Source organism: Chlorocebus sabaeus, chromosome 15, assembly GCF_047675955.1.
Source record: "Chlorocebus sabaeus isolate Y175 chromosome 15, mChlSab1.0.hap1, whole genome shotgun sequence".
NCBI classification, from domain to species: domain Eukaryota; kingdom Metazoa; phylum Chordata; class Mammalia; order Primates; family Cercopithecidae; genus Chlorocebus; species Chlorocebus sabaeus.
This window is the reverse complement of record NC_132918.1, coordinates 70562310-70587438: the sequence shown is the minus strand read 5'-3', so window position 1 is coordinate 70587438 and position 25129 is coordinate 70562310. Positions and strand designations below refer to the sequence as shown.

The following is a 25129-nucleotide window of genomic DNA, read 5'->3' as shown; positions in this document are numbered from 1 at the left end:
TCATTGAAGCAAACTACTGTGCCTTGTAACACTGGATTATAGATATTTTAATCTTCACTGAGGGAGTATAATTTGGGAACACAGAATTCCTGGTTTAGGAGATGCCATTTCAAATCCTTGCATAGATGGAAGAGACCGGGTTAAAGTCTTCCCCCAATGCAAGTTACTTAGTTATTGCCCAGCTTAGTTACCGTAACACAATCCAGGAAAGTGGTTTCAAAGCTCAATATGGATCTTTTCACTTATTCCCCCATGTGCTTTGGAATGAAAATTCATAGCTGTCCATTTTTGGATTCTTTCCTTCATTCAACAAAGTTGCTCAGAATCTCCCTGGTGAAAGACATCACCCTAAGTGAGGTAGGAGATAATTATGGCATTTGCACTTAGCACTGGAAAATTTCATGGGAGGGAGAAATGTTTAAACCAATGACCACATTATAAGATGGAATAAACAAAATTCTTTATTAGAGATTTAAAATTCACGTGTCAAGGGCCCAGAGGAAGTAAAGATGGATTCTAAGGGGAGCTTTCATTCAAAAGGGAATGATATTGTCCCACAAGCAATGTCCCAGTATTTATGCAATATTGCTGCCAGTATTGTGAGTAACAGAGTCTATGTAAGAAATATGATTGCTTGGGGTTTTGAAAACTTTCTCCTCCTATTTTTTTCATGGACGAAAATGCCCTTTTAATACATGAATGAAAAACATAGAAGTTATATCAAAATCTATAATACATGCCCATGCTGACAGCCTCCCAATAACTTTGTGTTTACAGAGTTGTTTTTGCTTTATACAAAGCAAATGTGAACCTAAGGAGGAAAAGAGGAAGATGATGGGCGAGGCCCCCAACACAGATCCATAAAAACCAATCAGTTGCCTTTAGGGAATTAATTGACTCTGACTCGATTTAGCACAAGTTTCTGAACCGGATGATTTTTTTTGATGGCACATCTGGCAACATCATAAAAACTCCAAGTCCCAAGTGATTAGACACGAATTACTTTTGTAAATCATTTATGACTATTACTGATGTGAACTCATTCTGAGCAGCACGCGACAGAAGTAGCCAAGGACAAAGAAAAAAAAATCTAGAAGTGGAGAGAAGACCCTTTCTCTTTGAGGTGCCTTTTTGGAGGAAGGGCATTTATCACTTGAAACTAGAAAACTATTGTCATTAACAGATTGGAATTAATTAACCATACCTCAAGGAATCACCTGGCAGTCTCTTTTTCATTTGCCTGTTAAAGAAATGCATTTTTTAGCTGATCAGTTGAAGCTTTCCGTGAAAAAATGTGGCACATTTTGACCTCAAACAGAACATGCCAGTTAAACATCTCCTGGAGTGCTCTGTAATGCAAGACCCACAGTAAGATTAGAAATACTTTATACTTCTACCCAAAATATAGATACACACATACATATGCATATATAGTTGCACATATCAGTACACAAAAGGCGGCATTATCATTTGGAAACATGAACCATCTTCCCCCTTGTGTGTTTTTGTTGTGTGTGTCTGCCTGGGATATGGGCCTGGTGGGGCGCATAAGGGAACATGTGAGTACATTCGTTGACTGTTCCTATGTCCAGAGAGAATTAGATTGAGGAAAATTAACTCTTGAATCCATTTGTTTCTACTGGTCTCCTTCTATGAGAAAGTTCTAGATATTATGATTTTCCATTTACACTTTACCTTTATTTCTTCATATTCCTCCTCTTCCCCCAACCCCTTGCATCACAATCAATAAATGGACCCATACTGAGGAATAAATTGGGCTTAACTGAGGCTCTATTCAAAGTATCTCCCAAACATTACTTCGTTCAGTTCTAACTCTGGCCCCATTGCAAGGCACATAAAAAGGAGAGGTGAGGTGTTTATCCAAGGGTCACACAGCTGGGCCGCAGTGAAGAATTTTCTTTCTTACCTGTTCCTTTTTGAGACAGAGTGTCACTCTGTCATCCAGGCCGGAGTCCAGTGGCATGATCTCAGCTCACGGCGACCTCTACTTCCTGGATTCAACCAACTCTCCTGCCTCAGCCTCCTGAGTAGCTGCGATTACAGGTGCCCAGCACCATGCCAGCTAATTTTTGTATTTTTAGTAGAGACAGGGTTTTGCCATGTCGGCCAGGCTGGTCTTGAACTCCTGACTTCAAGTAACCTGCCTGCCTCAGCTTCTCAAGGTGCTGGGATTACAGGCGTGAGCCACCATGCCAGCCCAACAATGGAGGATTTTCTGACTCCAGGATCTAAGCTTTTAAACATGCTCCTCTACATTTTCCACCACCTGTTGTCTGTTGGAGCCGATTCAAAATGATTGTGTGAGGGAACATTTTGGCCTTTTCCTGGGCACTGCTGGGGCCCCTGCTCCTAGGGGTGGGCCGGGCCTTTGGCTCCTCGGGTCCTTGTCAAGGGAGTATTACTTCAAATTCATAGTTTCTCAATGCTTACAAAAATCTTTGGCTAAGGAAAATAGTTTTTATGGATAATTGCCTGAAGGCTATGAAGATCATTTATTTATCTTGACACTCTAATATTTATTTTTGGATTAAACTCAGACTGTCAGAGAGCTATGTACCTGGAGACAGGGTTTAGACCCCTGCAGGGACCTGCTTTCGCTGACTGACCTTTGGAATGATTAATTTAGCCTACATTGAGGGAAGATGTTAAAAACACAAACACACATAAAGAATCATATTTACTCTAAAGGTAGAGTTGGGATGTGGTTCATGGTACAGTCATCTGTGCTTCTCCGCATGCCTGGATGACTTCATTTTATGAACCCTCTCAATTATACGACTGTGACTCCTATTCTTGAGTTAGACTTTTAGTTTCTTTGAGCAACATTTATTATCTATATCATAAGATGCATTTAATGCATGGCCTCAAATTGGCTTCAACCTGTTTCCCTGTACTTATATTCTCTTTCCCCAAATGTCCTCATTTACAATTGTAAAAAGTTACACATATAATTTTTTCACAAGTGGTCATAAAATCTTTCTTTTTTCAAATAAAACATGGTATGTATAAGTAAGTGAATTCAAGAAATAGCTCATATGTCTATTGTGGGTAAAAAAACAAGATGATGTATACAGTTTCTCATACAAATGGTAGTTACAATTATTATAGGTAGTAATGATAACATTTATAATTTATCTGAAGCCTAATAAAATAGAAAATGACTTAGTCGTGGGTAGAGTACATGGATATCAGATGATATAGCTTTCAAAGAAGCTGACAGAGTAACTTTTTTCTACTCCAAAATACCTCCTTGGAAATTCTACCACTGCAGGGTCAGGACCTTAAATTAAAAGTTCACACTTCAAAATGCAAATATCCCTCTGAAGGGTTAATGTCTTGGAAACAGAATCAGGCCTGAATACTTTTGATCTTGATTTAGCTAGGATATTTGGTTTAGCCAAATACAACTGAATTAACCCAATAAAAGGTCTCTTTTTTTAAAATTAGTTCCATAAATTATTGTTAAACACACTTATTTATACAACAAACATTTAGTGAGCACCTACTATGTGCCAAGCACCAAGTTCCAAGCAATGAGTATTCAATGATAACATGGTCCCTGAATAAAGATAAATAAAACATCAAGGATAATTCCCTGACCCAAAAATAAAGACTATTAATATGCTTGCCAGAATTTATCCTAAACCCACATTGATACTCCAAAACATATACACAATATATAGATTAAAAATGTAAGAATATTGTCTTGATACTTAATATTTCATTCTATTAATACTGTACCTTGTTTATCCCGCTGAATATTTCCATGTCAATATACTCAGTTCTCCATCAAAATTTTAAGGACTGCTTGTTATTTTCATTCTCTAATCAGTCACCCCTTATTAGCCAGGAAGGTTGTCTCCAGTTTTTTAATTACAAATATGTCTGTGCTAATATCTGTGTTGTCCCAAATACACTAAAACGTGTATTTATTATGAATAAATTCATAGTAACAAAATGTAAAGTCATAGGTAAAAATATTTTAAGGCCTTTTTACTAAGTTCAAAATTATTTCACAGAAAGGAGATATTAATGTTCATTCTCCCCATCAAGGTTGTATCTGAGTGTTCATTTCTCTGTAGCCTGAACACCATCAGAAATCTTTCTTTTAAATCTTTGCCTCCTCACAACAAATAAAATCTCCATTTGCATTTCTTTTTAAAATTGCTTTTGTTCAATTATTTTTAAGACAAAGATTAAAAGTATTTTTATTAGCCATTTGCCTTAAAAAAAAACTTTCCCTTTCTCCTGTCTCTTAACACATGAAGGATATATTCATATTTTATCTTTGTAATGTACATTTAATAACTATAAAAATGTAACATATATGCATATGGCAAAGCATAATGGAAAATGAATACTTAATCACTTAGAACTTTATCCTTTCTGCTGTGTCTACCCATGTGCTCTTTGTCCTACCCACTTGCCTGTCCCACTGCACCACCAAGAAGTACCTGTTATCTCAAATTTAGTGTAATAACAAATAAATAATATATAGCATTCTTACAAATACCTATTTTTCTAAACAATGTTTATTTTAGATTTTAACAGGGTTCAGAACATGCTATACCTAAAATACGGCAGCATGGTTTTTGAGAAAAAAGCAGAGGTAAGAAGGCCATTGTCGTCTTCTTCTCACTCTTCTCTCCTGCAGGTCATAAGACCCTCATTTGAGGAGTGCCCACCCAATAAGAGGAGGAAAGGAACATCCCTATCTCTGAAGAAGCAGGGACACAGACAAGAATCTAAGCAAACTGGTTTTGAGAAGCACCCCTCAGGGTATTACCATTAAATCCTACTTCCTTTGTTCAATTGTATGACTGATATGACCGGCTACTCTTCATCAAGCTTAACAGGAAAACACACGTACACACACATACACACACATACACACACACACACACATGCACACACACACAGGCTTACCTGTTTCTTTGGGTCTTCATTTCTGAAGGTTCCCATGTACATATAACTTACATTAAACAAATTTGTATGTTTTTCTGATGTTAATCTGTCTTTTGTTATAGGGGTGTCAGTCATGAATCTAGAGCTGGGTGAGGAAAAAAATCATTTCTCTTCTACGATTTATTAAAATGTTGGCATCCTAAATGTGCTCTTAAAGAGTTTTTCATTCAACATTATCTTTCTATGATCTAATCATGTTTGTTGTATATAAACTTTCACTGATGAATAATATTCAGTTTAGTGAATATACCACTTATTTTACCTTCATCTGCTCATATTCAAGTAGCATCCTTTTTTTTATAATCTATGAACAGTGCTACCATAAACATTCTTAAACCTAAATTCATATTAAAGAGATTCTCTAGAATAATACCCTAGAGGTAAAATTGTTTGGTTGAAATTGAATCTGAGTATTCAATTTTATAGAATGTGCTAAGTCATTTTCAAAACAATTCTACTACCAGAGGTTTCACCAGCCGTGTATTTCAAAGTATCTGTTGATCCACGCTCTTTCCAACACTTGGTATTGTAGCCATAATTCTTAATTTTTGCATCTGTACTGGATATAAAATGGCATACCATGGTTGTCTTGATTTATATCACCAATATGAGGTGATATGGGATATCTGAATTTCTTTGTAGTGAAATAAAATATTTTGTTTATTTTTGGTTGGGGTTGTCTTTTTGATCTGACTTGCACAAAGTCTATATACCTTCTTTATGTTCTTATATATTTTGTGTGTGTTAGTTGTATTTTTAATTGGAATGCTGGAATTCCCAGGGTCAAATTTTGTTCTTCTTCCATTCCATAATACTCCTTTGTTTGCCCCATACTGGACATACAACTCTGTTTTCTGTTCTTAAAGTGAAGACAGAGAAACTGTGGTAAGTATTAAAGATGATGTTAGCCTTTACAGCAATTTATATATAATTATATTACATGTTAAATGTAGTCACCAAATATTATCATCAATAGTGACATATGAATTCTTTGATTTGTTATTTGCCTTTAGTTCTGGAATGAGATTTCTTACAGAAGAAAAAAATGAAAGACAAATTCTAAAATTGCCTACACAAGGTCAGGACAGAAGTCAATGTGGCTATGAAAGTCACTTTATTTAAATGTCTCAGAGATTTCCATCAGGACTCACAGAAATTCCTGTTTTGGCATTCTAATAAAAGCCATTCTGATTAAAAAAAAAAAAAGATTTACTAAATATTCTTAAGGGTAGAGTTCTTTTTAACCATGTGGTTATCATTAAAACACTATTCACTTGTATGAAATGTCAAGGTTAATTTTTCTCCTTAGGTACTTCTTTTTGGTTGGCCAATTCCATAACCATTAAGCAATTAATATTAGAGTTGGAAAGTGTTCATTATTATAAACATCACTGAAATTAAATCAAGCATTATTACAGATTGTTTATAAAGGACAAAGTGACATGCAGACCCTGCAGGTCCTAAGAGAAAAGGAAGTTCAGTCTTTAACTAAGTTCTCCGACTCTAAAGGACCCTCATCTATGAAAAATAGCCTTAAATGTTGTGTATTTCTTGGATGTGAACTCTTCATGATAAATACAAAATTATTCATCAGGGCAAGCTTACTTATGAAAAAATGTCTTTTCCAATACCCAAACTTAGGATTCCCCCTTGAGAATTCTTAAATTTTAAAAAAAAAAATCTTGGCAGGGTATAAACTTTAGAAGTATGTGGAAAAGCACATGCACATGTAGAAAGACCTTTGCATTTTGGAAGTTAGAATGTATAATTAAGGGAATCATTGTCCTGTGACAACAAGATTTTTACTAGTAAGTGGATGAATTGTGGCTGCAAAGCATGGATAATAACAATGAATGCTATTATTTACTAAGTTTTTTCTTTCTTTTTTTTTTTTTAGACACAGGGTTTTGTTTTGCTGTCCAGGCTGGAGTGCAAAGATGTCATCATAACTCAGCGTGGTCTCCAACTCCTGAGCTTAAGTGATCCTCCTGACAGTCCCGCAAAGTGCTGAGATTATAGGTGTGAGTCATCATACTTAGCCTACTTTTTACTCTTATAACACTGTTATAAGTAGTTTACATGTATCAATCGATGGAAATTGATCATAATCAACATCATAATCTTTGGAAGATAAATTATCCTTATTTTACAGAGAAAACCACACAGAGAGGTTAAAAATCTGTCGAAGGACACACACTGGGTCTGTGAGCAGCAACCTCTTTCTCACCCCCATTTTCAACCTCCTATCTTTCTGCATCCCCCACCCACTCCCCTAGATTTTCAACCCTAACATCAATTGTGGTTCAACAAGACAAACATTTCTTAATTATTAATTCTGAGTTAACTATAAGCTCCTAGAGGTTAGGGGCAGTCTCCGAGTAGTACTTCTCACAGGACCACATGTAATTTACCATGAAATAACAGCCAGATAACTCTCTGCTGTCACCTGTGCCCACGAACCCACAGATAAACACTAGCCTTACTCTCCAAATGCCCCATTTTTTTTTATTTTGTCTAAACATTTGCAAAGCTTATGGGCATTTGGCAAAGGATCTCAACACTAAATTATCAATGCACATTCTCATTGAAAAGCAGTCATTTCCACCAAAAGGTACAATGGCTTTTTTCAGATTTGGGCACTAACTCGAAAAAAAAAAAAACCAAACTCTGTATTTGTAGATTTTCATACTATTAAGTTTGATTCATCTGATTAACATAAAAAGACAAGGGTAGGGGCCAAATTAACCAGGGAGGGATTTAGTTAGGTAGTTAGGGCCAGAATCCTTTAGTAAAGTTTAAAAGTGGTGAAACCCTAGGTTACTGCAAAGAAGCTTACATAGGCTTTTGGCCATAAGAAACTAAAAGAATCCTGGATAAGGAGAACTAATGGGAACAGATATAAAGACCAGGACACCAACAGTGTGTAGAACTAATTACATAACAAAATTAGCTCTAAGTATAAGGGAGAAGATAATAAGTGCTATTGCAGGAGAGATGCTAGGGCTGGACAGAGGAGTCATTAAAATTTGACTGTTGAAAGACTGTCCAAGAATTTTGGACACTAGAAGTTGAGGCAAAGTCAATACGGAAGTTTGTATGATAAATTTATAGTATATAAATCCTAAAGAGAGACTACCAGAGAAGCCAATAAAGTGATGTTCAAGATAATACAGAACTGATAATTATAATAAGATCACTGCCACCAATAATCCCTCGGTGACTGAAACTTAAATATGAACTTGTAATATGAATGGTTTTTCTGAAGAATCCCACAGACTCCAATTTGACAGTGATGAGTAATCCTGCAGGGTTTTGAGGCAAAGGTTTTAAAATGAAGAATAAAATGAATATTAAAGAGAACATGTTGAGGTCAAGAAAGGAGATGGGAGTTTGCCATCCAGTAAGACAAAATGAAAACCAGAGGAAGAGAAAGAAATTCATTCTGAAAAATTGTGAACATTGTGAATTATAATCATGGACTTGTAGCTGCCAGGACCAAGACAGATTGGCTATGTAGTAATAAAAAAACCATATTTTCTTCAAATATTATTCATTAGTCCAAGCCAAAGAAGCTACATAAAGTAGGAAAAGAAAGTCATTATAAGGATAAAATTATGAGAAAATAAACAAATTAATGGATATTTTTAGAGGGAGAAAGTATCAAAAACGTAGTTTTTTTCTTTTTAGTAGTAAGAAGTTAAGGTCCCTGTATCAGTTTTCTAGAGTTGCTGTCACAAAATGCCACAAACAGTTCTGTAGGCCAGAAGTCCAAAACCAAGATGCTGGCAGGGTTGACTCCTTCTAAGAGCTGTGTGGGAAATGTGCTCCATGCTCTCTCCTAGCTCCTGGTGGCTTGCCAGCAGTCTTTGGCTTTTGGCAGCTAGCTCCAGTCTTCACATGTGTCTCTATCTCTTCGTCTAAATTTCCCCTTTTTATAAGGACATAGTCATACCAGATTAGGGCCCACCCTAATAACCTCATCTTAACTCAATCCTATTTCCAAATAAGGCTATATTCACAGGTACTGGGGGTTAAGCCCTCAACATCTCTTTGGAGGACACAATTTAACCCATAATAATTTTAGAATTTTTCCTGCTAAATACTAATATAATGTTTCATTGGAAATAGAAGCAGACACCACACACAAGTGAAAACCCATCATTCTCATGGATTTACCCAGAAAATTCTCACAGAGCTTCTGAGGTGTCTAACACAATACCTGACACAACACATATGTGTTAAATATATATCAGAAGAGTGAATTCATTGTAACAATACTTTTGAGTCCCTTTTGTACCCTTTGGGGACATTGGCTACATTGGCTACACATCAAGAAATGAAGGCAAGAGCTAGATGGTTCCTTCCTAACCCCACATGCCATCCAAGACAGGAAACTTTCCTGCGTTCCCTGGGCCTTCTGCATATGGCTCTTCCCAGCACCATGCCCACTACCACTACCCCATGGCATAATCGCTGGTTCTGGTGTTGCAAGCCCTCTACTGTCCATCTCATTTATAAACTCCCTTCCTCTCCTCTTAACAGCTAGAGCATTTATTTTCTAGTCAGTTTATTTCACAGTGTTAGTTATTTTTTCACTAATTCATTCATGTATTCATTCATTCACTCATTCATTCCAAAGATTCTCAACCCTTTTGACCTAATGCTTCCTTTAGCAACATATATCATGTGCTGTATGATTCCAAAATGAAAGTCATGGGTAATATAGGCCACCTACACATGTAATTCCAAAGAAGTTAATACATTTCTCTGACTGCAATACCAAGGATAGATGGAAAAATGTAATTTGTAATAAAGTAATGGTTATTTCAATGTGTAATTGTTCAGGCATAAAGAAGTGATAACATGCTTGCCCCTCTATGCATAATTACAGTGAATGTTTTAGCTACGAATGCAGATTGATACAAGTTTGTGGTATTGGCGACTTGAATACCAAGAACAGCACTGCCATCAGTGACATGATTTTATAAAATGATGAATGACTCTCAGAAAAGTTCCCAACAGAACAAAGATCAACCTACTATTGACTTGCATAGCAGTTAAAGTCCTAAATAATTTAGGGTATAACAAAAGCATAAAACAATGTTTTGCATTTATATGTAAAATGAAGTTATGATTTAGGATCAGTTCATCATAATTTATTTGGTCGGGGGGCAGTTCTTAACAGGAATGCCTGGTGGGACATCGAAAAGTCATGAGAACACGAGGCACTTCTTTATTATTTGCAACTATTGCTTACACTGAAGGACACTCAGCCTGCTAGCCTCTGCCCACTAAATCTCTACGGTGCTCCCAATGAGCATGGCACCCAAAAGCGTATCTACAAATTTCTAAAATTCCCTCACCAGCAAGAACCATTGATTCAATCATCCCACAAAGATGAAATGGGTTTCCACTATGTCCGATGTATTAGATTAACAGACAAGCAGAGGAGGAAAAGTTATGAAAACAACTAAAGACAGCAGAATAAGACATGCATAGTAAATCAAAGTACTTACGATGCACAGTGGGTACCCGGATGGGAGGGAATGTTACAAGCTTTATAAAGTCTAGGTCCTGAAGGGCAAAGAGACATCAGGGTTTTAGATCTAAATGGTTTTCAGTGATTATGACTTCTCAGTAGGAATGCAATATCCTTAAAGACAGACACAGTGCTTTAAAAAATCTGTGTGTCCCCTCAATATCCACAGCAAACATAGACTTATGAAAAGAGGACTGACTTTGGTCAGAACAAGAAGAGTTCAAGCCCAACCCCACCACTGAGCAAACTTAGAAAAGTTGATTACCTGGATCTTACCTTCTCTATTTCTCTTGTCCAGTTGGCAGACAGAGGTAATATATGTAGCAAAATAAATTTTATTTTTGATAGTTAATTTTCATAGCAAGGTTAAAAAAAATTAAGGGAATTGATGGTACCACCCGCCCATTAGTTGGTCTGGGAGCCCTAAGTTTTTGGAGGTGCTCAAATAACAGGACTAATTAGATTCGTTCTTTCTCTCTCTCCCTCTCTTTTTCTACCTTCCTCTTTCCTTCTCCCCCTCCCTCTTCTTCTACATAAAATTACAAAGATTCATTCAAATGTCAGAAGGAACTAAAGGAGAAAACACAGAAACAAAGACAGAATAAGGTGCTGCATCATGTCAGTGACAAGGCATAAATCACCAGAGCTTTTGTGGGACTGCCTGAGATACATCCTGAAGATGGCCCAGGCCACTCCACCTGACCTCATGTCCACCTACCTGCATGGAGGCTAATCTCCCATCACTCAAGGTCATCTGAATATAGCCTATCTGAAATCGATAGGAGTTGCAGATGGATGAGTTCATTGAGGCAGAACTTTAGAACATGAGATATGGAAAGTCTCATTTTCTATAATGAACTCAGCCAACTCAAAGCCATTGTCATGATTCTAACTTTTCCAAAGTTCAATTTTTATAAGGTCAAAATGCTCTTTTTAAATGTCTACATTTTAACTATCTAATAAATACAACCGGGATGTCTTTATCTCAAGGAATTCTAATACAAATTCTTAAACCATTACTCCATCTTTTCACCATTCTTAGTCCTTCCTTGTATATATTCTTTCATCATGTCCTCCAGAAGTAAAAAATGATTGGCAGGAGTAACTTGAAGGTAAATTCATTCCTGTCTTTATGATGGCCTCTATGGACTGAAAGCCTACCTCTACTTAGGGACACACTTCCACAATTGGGACACTTCTTTGGGCATTGTAGTTAATTTGATGAAAGTGAATGATATTCTTTTTGTTTTTAATTCATGTTCATATATTCTTGATCCCTTTGGGGGTAAAGATCAAAAAATAGAATGAGTTCAGCCCCTCATTAGAACTCTTCTGAGGATTATTCGATTGATGCAAAAGTAATCATGGTTCTTGCCATTACTTTTAATGGCAACGTGATTACTTAATACATGTTATACTCAACCAGAGTCTGGGGAAATTGTAGAAACACCAAAAAGACACAAAGATTCTTGTATTTTGGGGGAAGAGAGGCACTGAAGTAATGAATACCTGGTCACCTTTAAGGAATGGTCTCTTAAAATAATACACATATGACTCTGGGCCTAAGAAAGTCCACTAAAATAGTTCCTTTATGTCAACAGTATAAACTCTATTTCTTGAACATTCAAAGCCTTTGATCCCCCTAAGCCAATGATCAAAGGCAGGTGAAATGGGCAAAACTGTTATAACTGAGTTTACTCAAATTCCCAAGAAGTGTCTTTCTTCCACTTATTTTTATTTGGTTTAACAATGTAAGGATATACAGATATAAATGATACTATTATGTTTGACTTTCACAAAATACCAGCAATATATTAAGTCCCTGATATCTTAAAATCAAATGTGATTCCTGTCCAGTAGAGTCATTGTGTAAGTTTAAGGACAAATATAACTCAACAGGAAGAAGACAAGACTACAGAGTAAAAGGTGACAGTAGAAATTAATGAGTTGGATTTACTTGCCATCAATCTGCATATATCTAAAACAGGATCCACACCTCTGAGCCAATTGTCCCTAACATGGAAGAAGGAAATTCAATCTGTGAGCACACCCTGCTTTAGACAAGCTAGGTAACAAGGCTCTTCTTAGTTTAAGACAAAAAATAGAAACAAGACTCATTTTATGTTCTGTCATTGGTAATTCTGAGATTGCACAGCCTGTCTCTCCAGAAGGTGGGGATTTTTTAAGCAAATATCCTATTTTGTGATTTTGACAGGAGAGCACTTTCTGATCATTAAAGAAGCGAGGGAAAAGAATTCGCATTTTAAGATGCTGGAGTTAAACTAAGATCATTCTGAGAGAGGTTCTGAAGCCAAAACACTTAACAATATTTTCCAGCTTGCAACAACCTATAAAAAGCACATGTGCAGCAATAAAACAGAACAAGCAGCCATGAAAGGAACATAAAGAGAGACAGACAGACAGTTGTCCAACTCTCACAGAGAGCCCTACCACATAATATTTTGAGTGTTCCCTGGCATAGCATATCAGGCTCTTCTCCCATTGGAAGTCATGCTTATCAAAGGCACTGCGGTGGCACCCTTTCAAATCTCCATTGTGATGAAAACCGATAGTGGCTTCCACAGTAGTTGATTAAATTAAAGAGGATGCAAGGTCCTTTAAATATCCATCATCTCCAAGGACTCTCTGAAACATCGTGGAAAAAAGATGTCCACAGTGGGGCCGTGAATTTTCCAAGGGATTATACTGGCCTCATTGCCCAAAACACTGGGAAAGGCATGCACTCTGGGGTCTTGAGGTCTGGATGTGGAATTTGACTCCAACATTAACTGGTTATGTAAGCTCTTTACTCTCTCTAAGCCTCCTGGTCTTTATCTGTAAAATGGAACTTCTGTAATGTCCTGGCAGTGACGTCGAGGCTATTAAAAAGACTAAGAATGGCATACATGAAATGCTCTGTGGGTAATCCAGGATGTGCTCAATGCATGGTAGTTTTTCTTATTACATATTTTAACTCCCCCTTTTTTCATATGTTCCCTGTGTTCTAAGCTTAGAGAGACTCGATGCTGTAAAAATTAAGTCAGAATGTGTACACACAGAAGATGCTTTCAAGTTCTCTTCTGCAAATATCTTTTCTTCTTTAAGGTAGAAAGCTCTTGAGAACAGACCTTCTGAAAAGTGGCCACATCTTCCCCTCTGAATTGCCAGAGGTCACAAATGATCATACCAATAGCCAAGTATTCCACACTGCAAAAGAACAGGGCCCATCCCTGCAAATGGCATGTGGACCAGGAGAAACCTGAGTTATGTGAAATCATCGCCTATTAGAGTTGAAAAGATTTTGGGGATGACCTGATTTCACCCCTTTATAGTACAAGTTTCCTTCCTAATGTAGACTCCACCTTCATTCTTAAAAGATTTAGATATATAGTAAAAGGCTGTCCTATAAATAACATAGTTGATAGAACAAAAATTCAGAGAGGTTAAATGACTGCAAAGTAGATACAACATCAAGGACATGTTTACGTGTGGGAATGGAGTCATTGTGCTGTAGGCTTAGAGAAGTTCAATATGCAGAGCTCAGGTTCAGGTCTAGGAGATAAGGCTGACCAGAGTCAGAAGTGAATGAAGGAAGGGTGAAGAGCAGGTATAACTTCAGTAGCTGCTATGGAAATTGTTCTTACTTGCTTTTGAGGTAGAGAATTCTTGAGCCTTTACAATTACTTAGTGCTGACAGACCCTCACTACAGGGGCAGGAGAATTTATTCTTCCTAGTGAGCTGCAGAATCAAGACACATACAGATAACAAAAGAGATATCAGTAGGTCCTACAGTTCAATGACATGAATCTCTTTACAGTCATTCTCCATTATGTTTGTTCCCTTTTGATTCCACATTGGTCAGTTTTTTCACCCAAGTATGTGTGTTGCTAGTTATTGAGTCTTTACGGAATTTGGCTACCTTCCTACTAATCTCAGTACATGGACAAAACCTTAAATTTATTTTTAGCCAAGTCTGTGGGTAATTTTCAAGACTTTATCCTTTTCTAGGAACTTTTGAAAACATGGGCTTTAACAAAGACAATTCCTCCTTTGAGGGCCAACTAACAGAGTCATATTCACAGTGGCTTCTTCTAATCATTTCCATCTGAGCAGCTTTCATGTGTTTCGACTGTGGCAAGAAATAATAAAACAAGGTATTAGGGTATGAAGTAAGTCATCTTTGATGTTTCCAGCCTGAACTTTCTGTACCTAGTCCTTTTTCTGCCCCTTCTCCAAACACATTTCAGGGTGCAGTTACTTAGCACTCTGCTTACAAGGCCGTCAAGAAAAAAGTCATCAATTATTTATCCTTTTTTTTTTTGAACTTCAAACCCTCTCTTTCCAAAGGTTGAATCTATATATCACCAGTTTTGATCTAGAAAATGACAACTGCATTATAGTTCAATCTAATAGTAATGGCATCTTGTACTTTATTAGTAACTGTGAAATAAAAATAATTACCTCGTATTTTGAGTGGAAAAGAGGCTTAGATATGATATATCTCAACCACTCTTCCATTTAATATGCTCCACATTTTCCTTTAAATCAGTAGTAGCCAAGACCAGGTGCGGTGGCTCACAGCACTTTGGGAGGCTGAGGTGGGTAGATCACGAGGTCAAGAGATTGAGACTATTCTGGCCAACATGATGAATCTACGTATCTACTAAAAATACAAAAATTAGCTGGGTGTGGTGGTGTGTGCCTGTAGTCCCAGCTACTCAGGAGGCTGAGGCAGGAGAATCACTTGAACCCAGAAGGTGGAGGTTGCAGTGAGCCAAGATCATACCACTGTACTCTGGTCTGGCGACAGAGAGAGATATCATCTTGAAAAAATAAATCAATGAAAGATAAATGAAAATAAAAATAAAAACAAATCAGTAGCCAAAGAAGCCTAAAGCCCAGAGTTGCTTTTGGGAACCTAGAGGTTTCAGACTGCCTTAGAGTCTCAATCTGCTGAATTTGATCATTCAGCATGGGTATCCTACTTATATCTCAATTTCTTGGCTACATCTACAAAATATGCTTCTGATCTCAGGAAAGAAACCTGTTAAAATGTGCTATCAGGTCAGTTGAGCAACGGAATTGGAGGCTCATAGGTGAAATTTTAATGGCTTTATCAATCATTTAGACCTCCTCATTTGCTAGCTAAAAGTAACTTCATTATATCATTTGCCTATTGGGTGAACATGATTTGAAACAGCACTTGTGTCAGCAAGATATTTTGAGTGCTGGTACCAGGTCCATTTCTCTGGATAGTCAGTAAGCCGCTTTGGCTGCTTCAACTTTCAGTTTGAACTTCAGAAGCATGGGAGAAGGGTTTTAGGCAATTCCAGAGACATTAGGGTCATAGGATCAAGCCAGAAATTCAAAACACAGAAGGAAAGAGTCATCAGCAAATCACGTCACTGTTTATCAGGAATGATAGAGCACTATGATTGCAATCAACATCCCAAAAGTGAAAATCCGCCCTCTGTTTGCCTCTCTGTCAGTCTGTCTGTCCATCCAAACATCCATCCCCTACTATTTTTGAAGGCACTGCACCAGGGATTCCACGTAGGTGGAACAAGCTTCCTGCTTTCAGTGAGCTAAGAGTGTAGTAGAAGGAATGAGGGAAGGCACGAAGAGCACACTACAGAAAGATGAAGGTGATATCCCAATGATACCACGCTCATATTTGGGGAAGTCCTTCAAGAGAAGCAAAATGCAAAGCAATCACCAGGAAGAGTTACAAAGAGCTCCTGTTGCTCTGTGAGCCAGAAAGAACTTGGAGAACACGCTGTGGATGCCTGTTGTTAAATCAATATGCCTTTTCACCTCCAGACGCTAAACCAAGTAAGTTGTTATTAACAGGTGGAAAAGCTCGCTGGCTACCACAGTTTGTCTTTAAACACAGAACTTTCTAAAAATTGCACAATATAGACATTTCAATGTGGAAGTCATATCAGTCTTGGAGAACTCTAACTTTGACTATTTTTATTTTATAGTACCTTATACAGAAAATTTAAGGGAAGATCTGGGATAAGAAATAGCTAGTACAGAAACAAAAGGACACTAAAAAAGCTTAATGTGATAGGAATTGGTAGCAAAGGTCTATGGGAAGTTAAGAACAATTACAGATATCATTTGTACACAGGAAATAAGTACAAGATTCAAAGGAGATCTCACAACCAAAATAGATTTTAACTCTAGTATTATCATTAGTGATTTTTATGGTATCATCTCCTAATTCACTGCTTCCATTATTTATCACATGGCCAATTTCTTTAGGTATTGACCACAGATGTTTACCCCATATGCTCATTATGTTTTGTGTTTGCATTTTATGAAATAGAGCAAAATACCAAAGCGGCCTTGAACGGGCTGAAATCTAAAATTTGCCACTTATCTAATTTCAAATCATATCTCTTTCCACAGAACTAAAAGTAGAATTCAAGACCAAAAGAAACCGGCAGCCAACGAAATGAGAAATTGCCTGGGATACCAACCATCCTGTTTTCTCAGGTCCCTTCATCCAATCAACCAAGAGAAAAGAGAGCAAATCCAGCAGGACTTACTTGCTGGTGATGGGGTGCTGCACCCACTCGGAGGCGGATGTCCATGAAGGCCATGGAGGGGAGGCAGGGAAAGTCCTCCGATGACAGGTGGAAAAAGTAATGGGTAGGGTGTGGTTGGATAGTGAGTCATGTGTCCATTCACTGCTGGGACCGGACATGCGTGGCCGCTAGTGGTCATGTTTCGGGCCTCACAGAAAGAAAGGTGCTCTGGAGCAGGAATACATCACTCCAAGTCTTGAACGAAAGTGAGGGAGGTAAATGCGCTGCAGGAGTTGAGGCTGAGCTGTGTTCTGGGCCAAAGTCAAGATGGTTCAATTGATGACCTTGTTTCTTCCCAGCACGGTTTTTCCGCCTCTCATTTTGTTACACTGATTACAGGAAGGATGCTTTCTTCGTTCAGCTTCTCAGTTCAAGACCAGGGAGACACTAGCACCTTCAAATTTCAGAGCTGTTAATTCTGTAAGAAAAAAATGGAAAACATAGGTATATATCACAAAGAAAAAATCTCTCCCTCTTTATCAAGTTATTATACAAAATATTTCCAATACTAATCCAGGTGTACTAATTCCTTGTCTTCCTACAGTTACTACTTCCCAAAGAGTGTTAATTTTCTTTTCTCACATTCTAACATAGACTACAACTTTTACACAATTTAAAAATAACTGACCATCTGATATTAAATAGCAAAACCCTCCACTCCTATGTTATTTCGCTGTATCACTCTGCTAAATTTTTCTCCATGGCAGTTAAACAACTTGATATATTACATGTGGGAGTGTTTGTTTTTGTCTGTCTCCCCCATTAGCATGCACTCACCAGGAGGGCAGACTGTTTTTGTTAACAGTTACGCTTTAAGCTCCTAGAAGAGTACCTGACGAAGGAGAGACCCTGAGTATGTATTAGTTGAATGAATGAAATTTTTTTTCTTGCTTTCTTAGGGAAATTAATTAATGCTATTCTAACTGTTATGCTTCCAAATTTTACTTCTTTTATATGAATAACTTTGGATTTTACTGTGGCTATTTGAAGTCATATAGCCATGATAAATAAAATTATGGGAGAAACTATAACCTAATGAGAGAGAGAGAGTAAAATATTATGTATCACTTCTTTATTATCAACATCTTTCATAGTTGTGCATCCATCCATCCATCCATCCATCCATTTGTTGACCCATTTGTCTGTCTATCCAATCACCTACTCACCAATCAAATCTCACTATTATGTGCCAGGCACTAATGTACGAACTAGAGATACATATAGTGCCAAAGAACACTAATGTGATTTCTGCCCTCACTGAGTTGCTAGTTTTAACAACTCTTGATTAAGGTCATATTGTGAAAGAAGTATAAACTGTCCCATGATTCATGAAGGACAATCCAGAGATGCTCAACACCTAGGATTCCTTGAGACTGAAATAGAAGAAGCTTAAATTCTAGAGTAAGCTGGATGTAAACTTCACAGCCTCACCTTAGCCCTGATAACCAATATTAATTAGAAGCTCCCAAACTCTGCCCACTGAATGGCAACCTCTGAATGTATTCATGTGGCACAAAAAAAAAAAAAAAAAAAAAAGATTCATGTGGCACAAAACAAGAGTACTTCAAGGCCAGAACAGAGTAGTTGTTAAGAGCATGATTCTAGAGCCAGTCTGTCCAGCTCAAATAATTCTGCCTCTCAGGCAATTATTTGTCCTTTCAATACGTTATTTTTTTCCTATAAAATAAGAATAATAGAATTTACTTCAGAATGGTATTGTGAGGATTAAATGAGGTAATACAAAGAAAAACAGTGCCTGGTATATAGTAAACACGAGGTAAATAGTAAACACTTGGTAAAAGTTTCTATTAACGTTAACATATTTGTTATGTCAAAATAATATGCTTCTCACAACAAGCTTGCTGGAATAGACAAGAGGTTTTGGGGTTAGGGCTGGGAGACTATATTATAGTAATCCCAGCAAAAGAATATTAGGACTAAAGCTTATATCCTTGAAGTAAGGAAGAAAACAAGGGATCTGGGTAAGGTTGAGAACAATCACTCATTAAGGCTTCTTGACTTCAGTTTGTGAAGTGAGTCAGTTTGTTTCTTATAAACCCCACAATGTTCTAATCAAATATAATTTTCACTGACTATTTACCACATGTGAGGCACCTCACTATAAGCTCTAACCCTTTTAAGGCAGATATTTTTTATTTTCCAGATGAGAAGAGTAAGTCTCGGGGAGTTTCAATGAATTTCCCCCAATGTCACAGAGTAAGCCCTCGGTAAGCCAGAATTTGAATCACCTTCTCTGCTCTTGCCCCTCTGCCAACCTAAGCTTATGTATTTTGAACGCCAGTGTTATGCTGGTTGTACTCTACAGTGGAAAAACTCAGTGAGCAGTTGTGATGTTTGCTTCTGTCCTCACTTAGATGACATCTGCCCCAGGGCCTTGAATCCCTGGCCTATTAATATTAAAAACGAACAGTGTCAACAGTGAGACCATATGGTCCCAGGCCCCCTAGTACTCCGCTGAACTTACAAAGGAGATGACATTGCCGGTTGGCTTATACAACACACTAACTCTAAAAATCTCCCCCAAAATATCAATGCCTTTAAAAAAACTTTCAAACTACAACTTGTTTCTCTGATGAAAAGAAAGTAAACAGCCTCTGAATCCTTTTTATCTCAGAGGTGCTTTTGATGCTTTTTCTTCTTAAAAGCATACATTATCCAACATATTCAATAGTTTTATTTTGTAGTTTGTAGCAAATTAATTAGAAAATAAACAATACCATTTAGTATTTGCTGAGTTTCCACTCAATTTGATTTTTAAATCACACACAAAGCACAGCATTGTTATAAATGGTCTTTCTATCTCCATTTGACAAACTACCTCATTAACTGGTGGAGCTGACAGTTCAGCAAACCCACCCCTCAGGGCACAATTCTGATTTTTAAAGCTGTTTGTTTGTTGTTTTTTTTTTAACCAACCGGGGACTGGTTGGGAAAAAACCATTATTCCACCCTCAATAATCCTTCATTTCTCTTTGCTTTCAAACACTGCAGATTGTCAGCATCTTGCCTGTCTGGTGGAGAGGTCTGGTATCATGTGTGGGATTTTTTTTTTTTTTTTTTTAACTACTTATACTGATAATAGGCAAAAAAAAAAAAAAAAAAAAAAATCAATGTGTCGAGAAAATCCCGACATTAGGTTGGTGGAAAATTGTCTGAGCAGTCACTGGGTCTATGTTCACATATGTGACTGATTAAGGCTATTCCTGGAAGCAGAGAATTTCCTTTGTTTCAGGCTTTTAGAAAAAAAGATTAGCAGTGCTCTTTTTTCTTTAAGCTTGATTTGAGTTTGGGCTCATCTGGGGTTCTTTCCTTCACCACCTCAGGCAAAGCAAACAGGAGCTGGTAGGAAGAGAGGAAGGAAGTAGGGACTGGGTTAGAAGAAGGTCTTGGATCTACCAGAGAAGAGATTCTATGGGTATCAGTTTAAGATTCTGTAAAAGTGGTCAAGTGAAGAGAAGTAGGCTTTATGTCACGTTTCTCAAACTGCATTTTCTAGAAAATAAGTGAAAACAAAAAGATGAAAATAATTGTTTGCATAGTTGATACTGTTACGCAATAATCAACCTTTGATAAACAAGATGCCAGACAGGAGGAAGCGTGATTGGTTTACTCACTGACCACCTGAATCATACATGCACATGTAGTGGTGGGGCCTTGGTAATCTCTGCAAATCTTAATATTTCTGCCTGTGTCTATGATATCTTATTAACCAAATAATTTATTTTTCTATTTTTCTCCACACATATCTATATAATTTTTCTCTAGTTTATGATTTTGGTTCTATGAAAACATTTTTAAAGTAACATTTGAGTGACTTTCTGTTACATTTCATTCACCAGAGGTCATTTTTGCATTAAGTTTAGCTCACATTTGCGTGTAAGTTTCCAACCTTATACTTCTCAACATTTCAAATTTCTTTGATAAACATAATACTTCCAACATGATTTTTAAAAGTCAAATAGTTTCTTTAGATCAGTGATTCGCAAAGCGGGTCCCTCAGCTGGCAACATGAGCATCACCAGCAAACTGGTTAAAAATGCAAATTCTCCAGGCCCCACCTGAGAGACTTACAGAATCAGAAACTCTGGAAAAAGCCATCCCTCACCTGCGTTCTAACAAGCCCTCCAGAGGACTCCGACGCAGCTAACATTTGAGAGCCACAGCTCTAGACATGAGGTTGGCAAACTTCTTCTGTAAAGAGCCAGAAAGTGAGTATTTGAGACTGCGGTTCATACAGTGTCTGTCACTACTCCTCGACTCTCCTGTTGTAGCAACTGATTTGGCACAAAAGCAGCCACAGAGAATCCATACATGATTTGGTGCGGCTGTATTCCAATAAAGCATTATTTATAAAAACAGGCAGCCTGATGAATTTGACACATGGGCCGTGCTTTGCTGACCCCTGCTTGAGACTGATAAAGAATAACAGCTCTCTATCCTTCCCATTCTTGAGTTCCCCTCAGAAGCAAGTACTTCAATTTCTTTCTTTTTTTTTTTTTTTAAACAAGATGTCACTCTGTCACCCAGGCCTGAGTGCAGCAGCACAATCACAGTTCACTGCAGCCTCAGCCACCTGAGCACAAGCAGTCTTTTCACCTCAGTCTCCAGAGTAGCTAGAACTATAGGTGTGTGTCACCATGCCCAGCTAATTTTTGTATTTTCTGTAGAGACGTGGTTTTGTTATGTTGCCCAGGCTGGTCTCGAACTCCTGGACTCAAGTGATCTTCCTGCCTCAGCGTCCCAAAGTGCTGGGATTACAGGTATGAGTCACCGTGCCAAGTCAAAATGTTTTTTTATCTCTTGGTTCCTACTATAAATATAACTCTCTTAAACTATTGCTCACACACAGAAACCTCTTTCTCCTTTTACTCCCAACATAATTTTATCACAATTTTAAAAATAAAAATCATTTACATTATATTTACATTATGACCAGATAAATATTGTTACAGTTGAGTTACGTGATATACTGCATTTACAGTTTTCTTATAAAATTGGTTTTTTTTTCCTGGAGCTAACAGCTTTATTTACATAATTTGATTAGTCTTCTTTGTATCTGTGAATAATTCTTTTCTAAATCTCTAACAATTTTGTCTGACATATCATGTGATAGATGAATTCCACAATTGGAGACGTTCCTCCTGCTCCAGGGCTGATTGGCTTCTTTCCCAGCCCCCATGCACTGATGTCAGACTAGGACTTTCTATTATTGCTTCTCTCTTTTTTCGGAATCCCCATTTCCTGAAACTCACGTCTGTCTTTTCTGGCTTTCTTCAGTTGGGTAGCTTTTTTCCTAAGAGTTTTCTGAAGGATGTTATGTGGGAGGTAAATTTTTTGAGACTCTGCATGAATTACAGTATTTTTATGTTGCACTTCACATATGTTTAACAGTTTGGCTAGGTATAAAATTGTGGATTAGAAGTCATTTTTTTTTTAAACAGAATTTTAAGTATGTTGTGCCATTTCCCCAAGCTTTTTACATTGCTTTGGAAAAGTCCAGTATTATTCAGATTTCTGATCCTGTGTGTGAAATTCTTCCATTTCTTGTACTCTTCTCTTTAATCCCAAGGATCCCTTTCTTTGCTTTATTGTGTTATGCACTTGGTAAATGTATTCAATCTGCTGACTCAAGTCCTGTTAGGAAACATTTTATTTTACGCTTCCTTTGCTAATATCTTCCTTAACTTCTGTTTTGCTGTCTCCATTTGGAAATCTTATTTAGATGGTAGACATTCAGAATTGATTCTCCACATTTTCTATTTCCACTTCATCCATTTGTTCTCCTTTCTGGAAGATACCCTCACCTTTAACTTCCAATTACTCTATTGATTTTTACATTTGTGGTAACACATTTTTAACATCTAAGAGTTTTTCTTGTTTTTTCTTATTTATACATTGTTCTTTGTCATGACTGCCATGTATTTTCTGATTTTTTTAGGATATTAAGAACAGTTCTAGGTGGGGCGTGGTTTCTCAAGCCTGTAAACCCAGCACTTTGAGAGGCTGAGGCAGGTGGATCACTTGAGATCATGAGTTTGAGACTAGCCTGGCCAATCTGGTGAAACCCTGTCTCTACTAAAAATACAAAAAATTAGCCAGGCATGGTGGCACCTGCCTATAATCCCAGCTAGTTGGGAGGCTGAGGCAGGAGAATCAATTGCTTGAACCTGGGGGGTGGAGGTTGCAGTGAGTCAAAATTGTGCCACTGCACTCCAGCCTGGGCAACAGAGCAACATTCCATCTCAAAAAAGAAAAAGAAAAAGAAAAGAGAAATGTTCTTTTCAGTGTTTTATTCTGCTCACTATATTATTGACTCTTTCTCTTCACTTTTTTTCTGTTTTATTTCCATTAACATTAGATGTATTTCTCATTTGTATTGTCTGCCAAATTCTCTAGTCTGTCCATTCATATTCAAAAGAGGAAGTTTATTGCAGATTGTTCTCATGGCTGAACGTTGTCAAATGAGTGAATTTCATAAAAAGTTATATAACTGTTACATTTATTTCATTGTGGGACTCCTCAAATGTCAGATTTATGGGCTTTTTATTTGGGACTCTTGGATAACTCCATTGAGCAATCCTGTAAGCATCTGCCCAGGGTAGGGTGGAAAGAAAAAACCTTATGAAAGACTCTAGTATTTGAATGGAGGAATGAGGCTGGGGCTGCTGGTAGACTTACTATGAAATATGTGGCCTTTCACGTCTTCCTTCAGTTTTCAGTCTACCATTACCACCCTATGGTATATTCATGCTTGGTATCTGGAACTCAGTAACCCCTCCGCTTTAGTTTCTTCGAAGAGTAGATTTACCTTTCTTACCAAGGATGGGTTACTATAATCAAGATAAAATTGGTAGAGGAGTGAATTTATCTTCTGCTTACTTGGAACAACAACCAATTTTCCTCTCAATCATCACTTCCTTGTTTCAGGATAGCTGGTGCCTCTGCTCTCTGGGACTGGCCAAGTTTCCACAGCTAGTATCTCCTTTCATCCCCTTTTCATCTTCTTCTTTAGACACAGTAATTTGCTTTCAGTACTTTGTTCATTTATTTGACACTGCACATTTGCTCTCCATCTTCCAAAAAAGTTGGTGCCATCTCTTGTCAGTGATTAGCATCACTCATGTTCTTGTTACCTTTGATGATTTATACTTTTTACATCTCTTGTCATTTTAGTGAAGATTTGAGAACAGGAAAAAGTGCATGTCTTTTAATTAATTATATTTCACTGGATGTTCATTAAGTTTAAAAACAAGAGCTCTGTGGTCAAATAAGTTTGGGAAACCTACACTGGATGATTCCTTAACCTTTTCAGCTCTAAATGTCTTCTCTGAAGAGGGAGTTAAATAATAATTTAACCATGAGGAAACGTTTCACTCAAGACCACAGCTGAGACAAGATTAAATCAATAGCTAAATTGGTATTCCCTTGTGGCAAGAGAAAGGCAGTAACAGCACCAATCTGAAATTGAACAATAAAAAAGTGAGATTTGACCTGCCATTATGGACATGCCATGGGGCTGTGTCAAATGCTTCTACAAATATAAATAAAATAAAGATGGGATTTGGCTTGCCTTAGACACACATCTGCAAATATAGTGGATAATGTGAAATGCCACTTAACACATTGATGACTTGATATGTGCTTTCTTGAAGACTCTACCTTGGAGACAGGACCATTATTGGAGTTGGCCTTGAGACACAGGAGCTAAACACTTTGACGTGGTGAGAAGCGTTACTTTTACATCGTGCTGCCTTGAAGAGTGATCCAAGCAACAAAACAGACAAGATTTTTGGAGAAAATGTATCCATTTCCTCTGGCTGCAATTTACTCACACCATGGCTGATGTGGCTAACATAAAAAACAGAAATAAGTGAAAAAGAGATTTTTAAAATGTCTTGTGACAGAGTACAACAAAGTCTTTTGTACTTCTCTGGCTGATTTAGAACTTGGTGTGGGGAAATCTTTGCTTTGACAGGCACTACACATATA

The 25129-nt window shown here is 37.4% G+C and overlaps 1 protein-coding gene across 1 annotated transcript in view; it reads right to left on the bottom strand.

Annotated features, from left to right (window-relative positions):
- The window catches only part of RARB (retinoic acid receptor beta), a 769451-nt gene that overhangs the window by 400520 nt on the left and 343802 nt on the right, over positions 1-25129 (bottom strand). The window contains exon 4 of the mRNA XM_038002334.2: positions 17081-17537. Coding sequence (XP_037858262.2) covers positions 17081-17258 — 178 coding nt within the window. The 5' untranslated portion in view covers positions 17259-17537. The remainder of the gene's footprint in view (positions 1-17080; positions 17538-25129) is intronic.